General features: G+C 43.9%; 2 protein-coding genes across 3 annotated transcripts; both read right to left on the reverse strand.

The window, feature by feature from the left end:
* Positions 1-1,687: 1,687 nt before the first annotated feature.
* LOC136436459 (F-box only protein 8-like) lies at positions 1,688-6,522 on the reverse strand. Of its 2 annotated transcripts, none has more exons than XM_066430453.1 (6): positions 6,350-6,522; positions 5,039-5,289; positions 4,120-4,246; positions 3,357-3,475; positions 2,783-2,967; positions 1,688-2,349 (listed from the first exon to the last, which is right to left on the reverse strand). In XM_066430453.1, exons 2-6 carry the CDS (start codon positions 5,245-5,247, stop codon positions 2,156-2,158), a joined length of 834 nt encoding a protein of 277 aa, XP_066286550.1. In that variant the 5' UTR covers positions 5,248-5,289; positions 6,350-6,522; the 3' UTR covers positions 1,688-2,155. The 2 variants fall into 2 exon arrangements, with proteins under 2 accessions (XP_066286550.1, XP_066286551.1); XM_066430454.1 differs by lacking the exon at positions 6,350-6,522 and adding an exon at positions 5,965-6,137.
* A 1,792-nt stretch (positions 6,523-8,314) lies between these two features.
* Positions 8,315-10,151, reverse strand: LOC136437234 (kelch-like protein 24). Its single transcript, XM_066431714.1, has 3 exons — positions 9,973-10,151; positions 8,538-9,713; positions 8,315-8,352 (listed from the first exon to the last, which is right to left on the reverse strand). The coding sequence occupies exons 1-3, from the start codon at positions 9,992-9,994 to the stop codon at positions 8,315-8,317; spliced, it is 1,236 nt and encodes a 411-aa protein (XP_066287811.1). The 5' UTR covers positions 9,995-10,151.
* Positions 10,152-15,697: the final 5,546 nt, after the last annotated feature.

Consider the following 15,697-nt stretch of genomic DNA (forward strand, 5'->3'; position numbering starts at 1 on the left):
GAGGCCGGTGACTGTATTTCAACAGATCAGTTGTTTTAGTCACAACAATGCAGATCCCAATACATGCACACCACAGTTGGAGTGGCGAAATTCAGAAAAGAAAATTGAAATACGACAAGGAATGTTTGGTATTCTAATTTTACTCTTTTATGCAAGGTTTTGGAAAAAAATGTGCTATATAAATGATACCCTTGGTAAATTTTATTGTTAATATTGTACATGTATATTGGATATGATATGACCCATACACAAGCCATATGGATTTCAAGCATAGATCTATAAAGTATATGTGTGAAGGTACCCTTATAGGACCTCCTAAATATAATTCCTATGGCTATTTACAATTCTCTCACCAATATTTGTTACATTTGTCATCTTTTCCTTTTTCACAAGTTCAGAAAAATAAACCACTTTTTGCATTACTCTGGGGGTGTTCCTTATATTCCATTGACCATTGTACAACTAACATCAGCAAAGAAAAAATATCACACTTAAAATTCAACACAACTGAATTATAAGGAAAAATTTACAACAAACCATTGATTATGTTCTTTCTTCTACATGTGGGCCAATACACAATTTTGGACAATTTCTGCATGAATAATTAGATAACATCTCCAAAAATCTGCCAGGTCGAAAAAGTGATGATTGATTTGTCATGCAATGTGCAAAATGACAGATCATTTGAGTTGAAATTTTCTGACCAAGTCGAGAGTTTATGAATACCCCTTTACACCCTCAGGTAGTCTCAATGATTTCCTCAGGCTAATCCAGGGCTAATCATAATCCACCTACTATTTGCATATTTGATTTATGTATGGGAAATGCAAATGGATGCAAACGTTAAAATTTCATGCCATATTCAATAAATTATTCACAAATAAAAAACAAATTACACACTACAACTTACATAAATAGCAAAAAAATCTCATTTGCAACTGCTACCAAAATTGTTTGCTATTCCAAAGATAAATTACAATCAATATACAATTGGACGAAACAGTGTTTCATGTTTACAGACCTTTGCAGCATGAATAATTCTTTTGCATACATTGGTAAAAGGTCTCTCACTATTTCTGTTGGACTTGTGTACAGTAGTTTCAATGGCAAAACTACCAACCAGGGGAATGACAAACTTCTGAAAAATAACATTATTGATAGTTCTGACCAATTGAATCATAACAGCTACTCATTCATGGCATTGCTAATCATTAGCAAAGAAATATAATCAGATGTTCTATTTTCCCACCAATACTAATTTCCAAATAGGCTGCAGTGCTTGACTCGAAATGCTACAAATTCAACATATACCTTCTACCAACATACAATTTGTACATATGATTTGTACTATGGTTGTTATCATTTATTTACTATTGTTATCATTACCTTCATTGTTTTCATTATGATCTTTATTATTATTATTTCTATATGTTGATATTTCTGTTTGTATTATCAGTTATTTTATGTATGGCAGGGCCCCTCTGAAAAGCAGTGGTAACCACTGAGCAGGGCCACCCTGGATGAATATGACAGAATAAAAATAAAAAAAAATAACAACAAATAATGGTAGTAGACCGATTCTGACTGTCCATCACAAAAACCAGTTTAAGCAATGACAGCATGGTAATCGACAGCATGGTAGCCATTCGACCAATGAGAGAGAGGCTGCATGTCTGTCAAATATATGGCATTTTCATGATTTTATTTTGCATTTGTATGTTTTGATGAAAGTGGGCGAAGCTATGGCATCAGTCTATAGGCATAATCCACTTATATGTAGTTTCAATATCATATTTTCATGCCCAAGCACATTTTCACTGCAAAGCAGACAACCTTTCTTCAATTTGAAAATTGTGAACATATCTTTGTCACTGTTCACACCAATAATCATATCAGGCTCAAATTTTCTAAAAACGTTTCTACATCAAATTTACAATAATATTTACAATCTTTTCTTCTGCTTTCTCCACACAAACACATCAAGACAATTGTGACAATCATTTGAAACACACTCCACACCTTTGATATATTCTGGGACATATTACATGTTCTTGGCATGTAACAACATAAAATTGTTCAGCTGCCAGTTTAAAAAATACATTTGATACTTGCTAGATTTCATTGGTTTGCCTAACAGTAAGCTTTTTCCCCCCGTTCAATCGTTGGGTGCCACGTGTCCCACGAGGTAGATGTTGTCGTAGAGGTGTCCGGCGAATTCGGGGTCAGTTTCTGGGGTGGCGTGGCGTAGGTTCTTGATGAATTCGCGCTTGGACATCTTGTTCTTGACATGTGGACTGCTCAAGTCGACGGACAGGAGGATCAGGGCAAAACATAGGACCTCAATCACTCCTGCAGGAAACAAAACATAAAACAAATTTCAAACATTCACTGAACCAAAGACATTTCTACATCTAGAAGGAAACTTAATGATACATGTATGTTATTCAGACATTACAAGAACATATTACACGTACTGAAGTTAAAACAGAGGAATTGCAGGGAAAAACAACTTAATTAATCACGGAATAATATTACATTGTACATTGTACATTGTAATTATGGTATCTGTCACAATCACAGAAGTGGCATGTAACACACACAAAAACACACATGCAAACACAGACACACACAAACAGCACACACACTACACGCATGCACTTGCAAACACCCACACGTCCAAACATGCACACTACACACACATAACATGCACACTACACATACGAACACAACACACACACGGCACAAAAAATCACACACACACACACACCCATTCAGGACATACCTGGTGACAATCCACAGTCTGGGTTACACTGACAGAATCTGTGGGAGAATTTCTCCACTAGTTTCTGTAGGTAGTCCCCCCTCTCCTCGGGCGCATGGATCGTCAGGAAGAACTTTCGGAGGGCGTTGGGAAGGAACTGGTTCCTGTAGTTCTGACGAATGACTAGCTCGTCCAGAACATCTGGCCTTTATGGGAAAAAAATGTTGACATTCGAAAATGGCAAACGTAATACACTGACCTCAGAGTGCAGTCAGAGTTCAAAACAATTATAATCATACACACATAAAAATAAATATTACTATCTTTACTAAACCCCTACTAGTACTAGGGAGTAGAGTATCGTTTTTTACTTGTCTGTCTGTGTTTTTGATGTCATGACCACAGAGCAGTATGGGTGATTACATCATGGGCTCTTATTGTGTACATGGGGCGAAGGCTGCCATGGCCATCTCTGCATACCTTGGCCAATGCAAAGGTTCTTAACTTGATTATAACTTTCAGTGCATTCTTTCTATATTCAATAAGCTGTGTTTGTAAGATTGCCATGCAATGAAAAATGCCACACATACTGTACCTGTTTTCTAGGAAGATTCGGAGGGGTTTCCATCTGAGGGTTTGTGTGCCGTGGATAAAAGCTGCCAACTCTCGGGGGTGGTTGTCCAACACACCCTGGGCCACCAGATACTCAATACCCTAGAAATAAAAGTACTCATAAGATTCTTGTACAAGTAATACAGCCTCTACCACCCCAGCCCAACAATGAGGGTACTATAGTACAAACATAGTCTTAGAATACAAGGTTTAGAAGCAGCTTAACTGTTACAGTCTGATCCCACTTCTGACACCATGTTGTATCATGTTGTAAAATTAATCAGACAGAGATATAGTAGATGATGCTATTTGTCTTGTCTAGGATTGTGTAAGTACTATAGACAGTAGGTGTGCTCGTTCCAGAGCTGGTGGTATAATTTCTTACACACCGTCTTGCAGCAAACCATATAGTTCATATTCATGATGGACTATACCAAGTTACGTAGATCGGAGGGGTGCTATCAGCTGTATTACACACAAATATACTAGTACCCAACATGATAAACAACCAAATTCTATACCACAGTCATGAAGGTTTTTTTTTAAACTTAAGATTCATAATAGCATTCGTTATAAAGTATAAGCTACTTCAAGCCAACCTTCAACTTTGACATGTTACCAACAGTGCATCAACGCTGCACATGCTCACTTTAAACCGTCATCATTATCATCACTATGCCTCCGGATTTAATCCGGTGAAATACAATTATAATAGTAAACCGTGAAGTAAATTATTGGGTACTTACTGACTCAGGGTCTGCATTAAAGGTGAGAGAACCTTCATCTAAGATAAGGTACAATCTCCTGAAGGAAAAGTTGCTGTCTCTCTGCTTTCTGTAGACGGTGGCATAGTTCCATGTGGCTTTGCAAAGTCTAGTAGAAGAAACAAGACATGTTATCATCATAATTCTTACATATCTAGTCAATTGATTAATACCAAATATGCTCAAAATGAAAGACCTTGTTACTGACCTCATCATAAGGTAAAAACTTGCATGAAGTTAACTTTAAGTGCAAAGTTTAACAACAAAAAAAGAAGGCTTAAAGCTTTGATCATTTAGTACTAAGTTTTTGCAAAGTCTCCGACCTTAAAGTAAAACTCATACCTAAAAATTTGTTCTGTCTACCTTGATTTCTAGGTTAGGTGCACCAGCGCACCATTTTCTAAAAAACGAATTTCGAGCCCTGTACCTTACATCACTCTAGCTAGCCAGTTGTTGTCATAAAATATGCAATTATAATGCTGTGTATAAGTTATAAGCCAGCGCAGTGTGCCCTGGAAGCCAAGAGTTCAGCGGGTCTTATATACCTGGGCCCCTAGCGACTTGGCCAGTAAAGTGAGACCATTGGGCTGACGGACTTACACAGCACCGCAGGGGCGCAGTGTGCGCAATGTGGATAATATGTCAAAGGTAAAGGCCCCTAACATGTATTTCTTGTTGCCCCCTATTTTTAGCTAAAACATGCCCATACATGTTTGCTTTATGTCTTAGGGGCCTTCAACTTTGACCTACTAGTATAACCCTCAATGCACCTGGCCGTGCATGCACAGTTTGAACCGTGAAACAGCTTACTGTTAACCTACTCCCTGCTGCCTAACTCTGTAACCAATAGAGAATGGGGTGCCAAACGGCTACTTCAGTGTGCTAAAGGTTAAAAACTTACCCCATCCACAGGACGTCATCATTGGCCATGTTCCAGACACAGGAGGCTAGACACAGGTCTGTAGCATTCAGGTGCTTCAGGACGGCCATGCCCACCTCCGGGGGGAGGGTCTCCAGGTCTGGGAACTTCTGCTGATCCCGGTGGTGGTGCCTCCCCCTCCGGAGCCTTAACCTCTCGGCATGCAGCATGTGGCCCAGAGAATGTCCCATTGCCTGTTGTTGTTTGCTACTTGGTTTTGCACAAATGTGTGGCTACATGAAGGAAAAAATAAAGCAAAAGTGTATAATGACCACTGCCAAACACTATTCTGACTTGACAAGTGCTGCATACCTAAACTCATGTTCAGTTTCAGGTCTGGATTCAAGTGCAGGGGTTCAGGTTCAGTACTGAACCCATGGCACATGTAAAATTCCATGTTATAATCCCACCCTCAACAGGAAAGGAGGTCTACCCATCGAACTTTCAGGCACTTGGGTTAACACGCTACCCCCACTACCCCCCCCCCCCCCCCCTGCTATTTCAAGAGGCCCTAACTGTATTTGATGACAACCTGTTCCACTCTGCAATGGTTTCATAGTCATAACAGTCCTGCATTGTACAATCATAACAGTCACGCATGTAGCATTCCAACAAGATTAGCTCTCAAACCATCTTGAGACTTATATAGGCCATATATTGATTTTTAATTTTTAATGACCCTCGACATATAATAAAAACAAGTTGAATTTTCAGAGTAGGCATAATGAACAAGCCTTATCTTGTATTTAAAAGTCACTGTTAAAATGGCTTTAACGTTAACATGTTAGCTTGTTTGAACACGATGCAATTTTGTTTTATTTATGGGGTCTCTTCTGCATTGTGTGCAGCAAACCTAAAATAGTGTATTAAAGCAAAAAGCATATAAGGATGACGTCACAATTTCTGACCTTAGAGAATGCTGTGACAACATAACGATCAAAAAGAAGACTACCATTAATACTCTATGCGTGAAGTATCCGTGAAATAGCCGTAGGGCAGGATTCTAAAGAAAACAACAATCACAAACTGAAGAAAGGGTGGGAGGGTCACGGTATATGGCTCGAGCAAACCAAAACCTGACGTTGGCATTGTTGATATCCAGCAAAAAAGTCACTGTGTGGCGATTCAGACTTATCAAGGAGCAAATTGTAACGATTATTATGTCAAATTATGATATGAGTAGAACAGTTTGTACGTTGTGGAATGGATCATAACACTACAGCAGTTAAACGTTTACGAAGCAAAGGAATGTGTCTTTCTCACCATAAACGAAACTATGAAGGCTTGACTTACCTCTGTAGTTATGCCATAGGTGTCTATGGTCCCTCTGCTACGAGGTGGCAACTTTATGTATCTTCTACATGATAATACAGGAGGTAAACAAATAAAGATGATGATTCATTTTTACACGACCTCGATTCTGACGTGTTTCAGGACAGCTCAGCTCAGACTGCACCGCAGACAAACGCAAAAATCAAACTGTACAGTGAAGAGCATCTTCCGAATTTATTATATTTTCCCTAAGAGACAACAATTACATTTCTATACATTACCTTACAGTTTATCTGTAGATATGAAGAGTTGCTGAATATACGTGTTTCTGTGAGGAAAAGGACTTTATGGTGAAAATACATGTACTGCTTACGTTAGGTTGCGAGCATAGGAAAACTACATGGTACTGCAGCGACATCTAGTAATTTAGGATGGTACCTCAGCCAAGCAAATTACAGTGTGGTCCAGCAATCGACCAGATGGAGATTGCTCACAGGTGTATCCAGGTGATTATTATCTCCGGCGAGGAGGTTGACCTCCGACGGGAGGTGTTGTCTTTAATTGTGTATGTGTGTTTGCCTCTGTATAAATCCTACATTTATGTGGGAAATATATACTCCATAAAACTTCCACAAAACCAAGTTGACACATAAAAGTGAGGAATGCATCCTCTCAATCTAACCTCTGTCACTGGTTCATTTTGGAAGTGCTCAAATACCGACACTTGGCAGAATAAAGATGCAGTACGAAAGAGCGAACTGTCTCATTGAGTTTTAGAATGGAGCAATAAGCTCTGACATGTACCTATGATGATGAATGGCAAGGAAATCGCAGGTACTAGTATATTGCTGAAGCACACATTGTTACACAAATATCAGTCCAAATATTTGATTCACCATTTCATAATTGGAAGCTTCCATGTCCTGTCGTCAATACTAGATTCGTCAGAGAATAGAAAAACAAGAATGACAGGAAATAATGGAAGGCAGAGATTGATACAGAGCTCAATTTATTTGGTTCAATGCAGACTTTGAAATGGGATAGATGAGAGCATTTGGCAACACTTAACTGAGATGTGCTCATACTATACAGTCATATCATTGAGTTTTTTTCTTCCCCCTTCAAAGATTGGAAATATTGCATTGAAAACCATAACAGACAATATGAAAAGACTAAGCTTTACTTTCCAAAACAGCTATGATAATCTGTACTACAGATAAGCATTCACACAAATGGAAAATGTTAGTGTTATCTAACATCAAACAATATAAATACAAATATGGCATAAACTGGATCTATATAGCTAAAAATACCACACTCAACTTGACTTCAATCCCTAATATGTGGTGCCAAATAAGAAAAATTATCAATAATAATGACTTTATTGCAAGTTCATGCCCGAAGGCTAATTGCAGACAAACATGTACAGTACATGAAAATACATGGGAATCAAAAATAGTTATCTAGACTACTATCAAAGTTCTAAGTTAACTAAGGTTGACTATGGTTGGGTTTGACTTCTTTTTTGAAGGCAGTGGAAAATGAAGAGACCCACGTTTTTTAATTGTGCTAATTCAACTTTACAGATGTGAATCATCCTATATCATTCCTTATGTAACTCATTGTACTTGAGTAGTAAGCCTAGAAGAGCTATGTTTACCACATCAATCTCTGGCTATGGTTACAGAACAGTGTCTGGCTAGTTGAAATGGCAGATCCTTTTCCCTCGTCATGGTATCATTGCTTGTGTTGTAACACTGAAGTGTAGCCAGGAGTGTATTGTAAAATTTGTCTTCTGATGTGGTCTGTGGATTCCAACCCCCAGAGGGCAGCCTTCGCCGCCCACCGGTGATGAAGATCTCTGAGCCAAGCACAGTGGCACTGCAGTAACGCCATGGACCTTGTCGTTTTGCCAACTCCTCATAAATGTTTTCTTCATGATTGTACCGCAGGACACACCCTAACTTACCACCAACAAGATAGATCCTAGAGTCCACTGTGCATGCCCTTATTCCTCTCATCAACTTGGGCAAGGGCGTTTTGAAAGACCACTCATTTTCGATGGGGTCATAGCACTCCACTGATTGCAAAGTGTTCATGCAATCGTCACAGAGAAAAGTCACACCGCCAAATACGTAGATCTTTCCTCGACATGTAGATATACCAAAATCCTCCGATGACTGTAGTAGCGGTGCTCTCTCTCTCCAACTGTTTGCGCTCTTGTTGTATACTTCTACAGAAGTCTGAGCCATGTTGCTGGGAGTGCCACGACCACCAACAACGTACACCTCTCCATTCACAGACGCCATCCCATGGAAACTTCGACCGTTTCTTACGGATCCCAGCTTAGTCCAAGAATCCTGAGACGGCCTGTACCTCCATGCTTGATGCTCAGACTCGTCTCCCCCTGTCACAATCACGTCATTCTCCACAACACATGCTGCAATTCCCTTACTCTTCTGAAAGGATTGCTGCAGTGCATTTTTGCCCACACAGATGCCATTGAGATCAAGTCTGTACATGGCACAATTTATACCGTCCTCTTCCTCACACAATTGCAACTTACCACCAAGAACCAGAATTTCTTCTTGCCGAATTTTACGAGGTCTTGCATGTGCAGACTGGTTCCTGATTAGTTTCCTGATTTCGCGAACTCCTGCCAACACTTTGTCGTTCTTCAGTATGTTCTCCAGATAGTTTTGGTCCACATTTGCGAAATCAACACACTCCATAAGCTCTGTAAGGTGTCTTTGCCGTTCTTCGTGATCATGTCTTGCCCAGAGCACGATCGCCTCCAACACCCGTTCCTCTTTCTTGGCATGAAGGCCATCGTCTGATAGGTACGTCTTCAGGAAGTCTACAGGTAGCTGAAGGAACTCCTCAGTCATGTGTACTTCTTCAAAACTTTTCAGGGCAATGTCTCTTGCCATCTCAGACAACTTTGTACTCGACACTAGGTCTGCCAATGCCCAAATTCCTAAACAGGACTCGGTCTTCAGACGGTTCCTTAGGAACACTTCACAAGCCTTTGTGATATGTGAAACCTGCAGCATGTTGGCTGCTTTGAGCAGGGGCTGTACATTATCAGTAGTGATGGCTATCTTGGAAGTGTAGGCAAAGTCCACCAACAGTTGTAGAGCCTCAGCACTCACCCCTCCTATCTCTATCTTGTCCTTCTTACTCTCGCTGTGGGCTCCGTTGAACATGGCGTGGAAGTAGTCGGAGTAGGCAGCCAGGACCAAACGGTGACAGGCAATCTCCTTCCCTTCAGCGCACAGCGTCACATCTACCATGTATCGTTCTGACCGTAGCTCCGCCAACCGCTCCAGCAACGTGACTGGATACAACTTGTCCACATCAGAACCATTTAAACTGTCATCCATTCCTAGAAGAAGGAAAAGGGAACTTTAGACAAAACACAGATGCAATTTTGGAATGTTATATGTTTATATAGAAAAATGTCTAATCAAGGTACTTGAGGAAACAGGAATAGCCATGCGCTAACCACCTCCTGGGCGTGTAACAGTTATAACCAAGGGGCGTTGTCCAGTACACAACCAGAACCAGAGAAGATAACTTGGTAGATTGTAGTCAACATCCACTATGCCATGAGTTATTATAAACTGTATATGTACACAATTGACCTTGTGGCATGTAGACTAGCATAAGCAGCAGGCCATTATAAACTAAACTACATTGTTGTATTGTAGACAATAAGGAGGTTCACGATTCTAAGTACGAATGCGCAGTAAAATGCACTGCTAATATGTCAAAGGTGAAGGGCCCTAACTTGCAAACAGTTCTTGTCTCAACCATTGTTTCGATTTGCATAACAATGTCCAGACGTGTTTTGTTTATGTCTCAGGGCCGCGTATGTAATAAAGTGAACCCTTCGTTAGTCGCCACGGCTAAAAGTGGGCTTTAAACAAATTATCGCTTTGATCATAACAACATATTTTGCAAAATTATGGAACAAATCATCTTAGATTAGAACCAGTTAAGTTACATCGTACATATATGGAGGCATGGGGTCCGCTTGAGTAGTTATACTCACTGTCAATTACTCCATATGCAAACAAGCCGACGAAAAACAGAAATGAAGGAGTAAACTATCTACACTGCGCAATCATTGAATCATCCTTAATGAGTTATGGGGTAGTGCCGAAGTCGCGTGATGAAAGAGAGTCCCTACATATCAACTAATGAAAGGAAGGGCGGGTGGGTGGGGGCGCTAAAACCAAGAGCCCGACTCCTCGCTACTTTTGTCCAACCCTTGCTCACTCTGTCCGGGACCTGCCTTCCACCACGCTCCTCGGCGTTGCGGATGATTTCAGTTAACTACACAGCATGGTCAACTGCCGCTCCTTTTATAGCATTAGGTGATGTCATTGGCGGATTGATCCAATTATAGCGCAGTGTAAATAGTAAACTATCTACACTGCGCAATCATTGAATCATCCTTAATGAGTTATGGGGTAGTGCCTACGTCGCTACGTTCTATCCTGATAGCCCTACTTATATCAACCTTTCTTCATGACCGTAGGCAATTCATAACTACAACCCCCATACTCATCCAAACCGCCACAACCTAAACCTATCCCATTCTCATCCCATCCTAATCAGCACCTTTTCGGACGGGTGACAGAAAAATATATTAAAACCCCAAGCCAATAATCGCAAAAATATTCCCTCTTTGCACAGGCTTGGCACAAAAACCGACATACCGCAAATAAACTGCATAACGTTGACTTACAGTATTCTTGCCGTAAGGCTAATTGTACGTCTCTATGTACAACATTCTTACCTCGAACCAAACGCATCGTCTATCCCCCATCCTAATCACTTACTGGGACGTAAATGAGCACACATGTAGTATTCACCAAATATGGGGGGATGACACAATTGACATCTGGGACGAGTTAGGGCACTGTCCCTGATTGATAAACCTCCGACCATGCGGTCCGGAGTCAGTCTGAAGTCCATCTCCGTGTGTGCTGCTGTGCCTCTCTTAGCCTTGTTCTTACCACATAACAATTGGTGGCAGCGGCCTATACTTCGGAGTATATTTTATCCACGCCATGGCAGCCGCACAACGTTCGACTCCCCCCGAGACCCCCCCCCCCCCCCCCCCCCCGTCCTTCGACGGGAGCGACGACTTCCAGTTCTGGAGCCAGCAATTCGATGCCTGGGCCGAGTCCCAACCACTGGACGACCCATGCAGCGAAGCTGCGCCACCTCCCCACCTACCTCACCGGCGCAGCGTTCGGCTACTACACCGAACTGCCGGACGCTACCAAAGGCCACAGTATGAATCCCACCTCATCTCCGAACTCTGCACCCGACTTGGAATTCGTAAAACGCGCACATCGCCCTACCACCCACAGGGCGACGGCCAAGTCGAGCGATTTAACCGGACGATGAAAGACATACTTGCGAAGTGTTTAGCAGGGCGCGAGAACGACTGGGACAGAATCCTACCCCACGTCGCCCTGGCCTACAACACCAGCCGCCACACCACCTCCAAGCGCTCTCCTTTCTACCTCGTCCACGGCCGAGAAGCCCACCTACCAGTGGACGTCGCCTGTCAGCTACCAGCCACAACAGCACACCTGGCCGACCTGACGACAGCCATCACGTCAGTCCGCGACGCCATCGCCCAGTCCCATCAGACGCAAGACCAACATCAAGCCCCCCGTGTCAACTACCACCAGTACAGAGTCGGTGATCGCGTCTGGCTTCACCATCCACCTTTAGCACTGTACAAACTCCGTCTCCCTTGGACTGGACCGTTCACGGTCATGGCCACCCTACCACCCGGTGAGCCAGCGCCCATCCTGTATCGTATACAACATGACACCGGTCGCCAGCGCCAACAAGTAGTCCATCACAACCGACTGAAGCCGTACATCGCCCCTACCCGCCGACTCCTGCCACACACATACCCAATATGTATTTGGATCTGCCTTTAATCTCCCTCCACTGACTAGGTGGAAACCAAACCTATCACCGTCAACAGAGGATCACGTCTTCCTTTAGTTAATGGCCTAGCTTGTGGATGATGACAATATCTTAATCCAAGACCCTCTCTCATCATAAAGTGATATCGCGTCTCCAAAACTAGGAGCTGCTCAATCCAAACCAAAATGCCATTCTAGTTCACCCAAGAACCTCTCACCGTCAACAGAGGATCACGTCTTCCTTTAGTTTAGCCTAGCTTATGGATGATGACAATATCTTAATCCAAGACCCTCTCTCATCAGAGAGTGATATCGTGTCTCCAAAACTAGGAGCTGCTAAATCCAAACCAAAATGCCATTCTAGTTCACCAAAGAAGAACCAATAAAGCCAGGGAACATCTTCCGACGCCTCAGCCTTTCTTTACCGACAAGGACAGGGTCTGAAAACCGCTGCAGACTAAAGCTTACCTTACGCCTAATATTTCCTCGAATGGGCGGGTCTGGTAAGCGCCGTCCTGCTCGAAGCCCCATTGAAGCTCGTTGTGAGTCAAACGCCTAAGCCAGCCTCTCTTCAACTCTAAGAAGTGCATTTGAACCCATACTCAAACTCGAGCAGACCATTTCCCTTACTCTACCGTCACGTAAACTTGCGTTTATCCGGCTTCCGACCTACAGCCCCAATCAAAAGATGGCTTTACCATCGATGGGCCCAGTCGTTTGAGACGAAAAAATATCTAAAATAGCTCTTCGCTTCCACGCCTTAACTGGGCCGGATCACCTAAACCCGTTGGCCTAGACCCCATCTGGCGTAGTCGCACCCGCTGCCGGCAACTTATCCCCTTAGCTAACATTTTTTAAGGAACAGATTTCTCTCCCATCTTGCATTTCTCCTAGGTTTAAACTCCCATGCCCTACAAGGACATAGCCACTGTTACCATCTACCAACGGTCTCCCAATGTACCTACCGTGACCGAAATAACAATGACTGTTTTCTAAGAGCAATCTGTCACAGTTTCAGTCCATGCGCACCGTCCCTTCAGCACTCCCGGCTTGTGTCTTACTCATATGCATGACGAGACCATCGATATCGCCATTGAGTGCCTCTATCCACCACGAGCGTGACCTATCAACCTTCAGCGCTAGTCATGTGTAAGACGGCATCTGACTGCGTATTACTGGTCATTCACACATAAAACGCGCCGAACAGACACTCTCGTGGCGAGAGTAACGAACGTCACATGCCCGATGCCAAATTACTCCCTGCTTGCCAAGTGTGTCACCGCCGGACCGCCCATCAATTGGTGCCTCTCTTGCAAATCGCCACTATAACAGCCAAGTGACCCGACAACATGCACGACAAATACTCTCGCCTGTCAAATGTGCTACCAGCATTCGCACTCGAAAATGCGCCACAATGACACTCAACTGACGATGTCGCCGAACCTGACATGCACGACGCAAACTCTTTGCCGCCCTATTATCCGACAGCGAGAGCGTGCAATAAACACCAAAATACCTCTCAACCGACAACATCGTCGTACATAACATGGGGCACGTAAATCTTACAACCCTTGCCATGTGATCCTCCGCCCAGCTGGTAGTGCTACCATGTCGAGTGTACGTGTGCAAACAGCCACCTTACAACATTGATGCGCCGCACCTGCACAATTCAAAGTCATCTGGCGCTCGCCATACGAGCCCCACACTTAACCTTTCAACAACTAGGTCATAAACGTATTCCCATGGCAACGAATACCTACTAACGCTCGCCATGTAGGTCACGCTCGCCTTCCCGACACACCGCATGCACGTTACACACCCTTCACGAGCATGATGTATGCCACATGCACGAATGCCTGCCCTAAGACATGCCAAAGAAGACCCTACCCTACCGAGGATATTGACAAACCCCACATGCACGACGTAACCCTTCACGATCGCCACGTGTGTCATGCTCGCCATTAGCCATCCGTACTAAGATCGTGCCAAATAACATTCAACGGAGGATATAGACGACACCACATGCACGTCGTAAATCTCCTCACACTCACCATGTGTGTCACGCGTCAGTGTGCCCGCACTGAAACGTGCCAAATGAACACTCCACTGAAGACAACGACGAACACCGCCTAAACGACGTATACCCTTCACACTCACCATGTGTATCACGCTCGTTCTGCCCGCCAACGAGTGTCCGCACAAACTGTGCCCAAAGAAACCCTCCACTAATGACATCAACTGACACCACATGCATGACGTATACCCTTCACACCCGCCATGTGTATCACGCTCGACCACCCTACAACGAACGTCCGCACTAAAACTGTGTCATAAGAATATTCCACTGACACCAAATGCACGATGTTAAGCCTGTGAGCCTCGCCCTGTGAGTCACGCCCGATAGCCCGACCGTGAGTGTCCACACTAAATGTGCCACAGAAATATACCACTGGGACATGGACGAACACCACATGCACGATGTGAGGCCCGTGAGCCCCGCCCTGTGAGTCCCGCTCGACAGCCCGACAGCGAGTGTCCACACCAAATGCACCAAAAACGCTCCAGTGAGGACACCATATACACGATATACTATATCCTTCCCACCCAACCTATGTATCGCTCGACTGCCCCTCCGCGAGTGCCCGCACTAAATGCGCTAGATACCCCTCCCCTGAGGGCATAGACACGTACCACATGCACGATGTAACGTGTCTGCAACTCTCGATCTCGCGATGTGTCACGCTCCACCGCGAGTGCCCGCACTAATTGTGCAAAGGAACACTCAACTGAGGACATCAAAGAACACCACCACGACACAAATCCCATGTTACGGGTGTCACACTCGAAGGCCCCTCAGCGAGCGTCCGCGCCAATTGTACCGAAGAACACTACACTCAACTGAGGAGATCGACGAACATCACCACGACGCACACATCTGTCACGCTACGTGTATCACCGATCGACTGTCCCTCAGCTAGTGCCAGCACTAAAATGTGCCAAATAACACTCAACTGAGGACATCGACGAACACCACTACGACGTACACATCTCTCACGTCACGTGTCACACTCGACTGCCCCACAGCAAGTGTCCGCGTTAATCGCGCCTAAGAGCACTCAACTGAAGACATCGACGAACACCACTACGACGTGTAAATTGCTCGTGTCACGCGTGTCACGCTCGACTACCCCACAGCGAATGCCCACACTAATTGTGCCTAAGAACACTCAACCGAGGACATCAACGAACATCACGACGTGCCCAATTGTCACGTCACATGTGTCACCGCTCGACTGCCCCTCAGTTAGTGTCAGCACTCAACTGTGCCAAATAAAACTCAACTGAGGGCATCGACGAACATCACCACGACGTACACACCTCTCAAGTCACGTGTGTCACCGATCGACTGTCC

The sequence above is a fragment of the Branchiostoma lanceolatum genome, chromosome 6 (genome assembly GCF_035083965.1).
Source record: "Branchiostoma lanceolatum isolate klBraLanc5 chromosome 6, klBraLanc5.hap2, whole genome shotgun sequence".
Lineage (NCBI taxonomy): Eukaryota > Metazoa > Chordata > Leptocardii > Amphioxiformes > Branchiostomatidae > Branchiostoma > Branchiostoma lanceolatum.

Coding starts and splice junctions, on each gene's coding strand:
- LOC136436459 (XM_066430453.1), bottom strand. CDS start 5,247: ATGGGACATTCTCTGGGCCACATGCTGCATGCCGAGAGGTTAAGGCTC. Junction 3,476..4,119: donor TTAATGCAGACCCTGAGTCA/GTAAGTACCCAA, acceptor TTTTATTTCTAG/GGTATTGAGTATCTGGTGGC. Junction 2,350..2,782: donor AGACTGTGGATTGTCACCAG/GTATGTCCTGAA, acceptor TGTTTCCTGCAG/GAGTGATTGAGGTCCTATGT.
- LOC136437234 (XM_066431714.1), bottom strand. CDS start 9,994: ATGCTAGTCTACATGCCACAAG. Junction 9,714..9,972: donor GCTAGTCTACATGCCACAAG/GTCAATTGTGTA, acceptor TCCTTCTTCTAG/GAATGGATGACAGTTTAAAT. Junction 8,353..8,537: donor ATACAACAAGAGCGCAAACA/GTTGGAGAGAGA, acceptor CCCTTGCCCAAG/TTGATGAGAGGAATAAGGGC.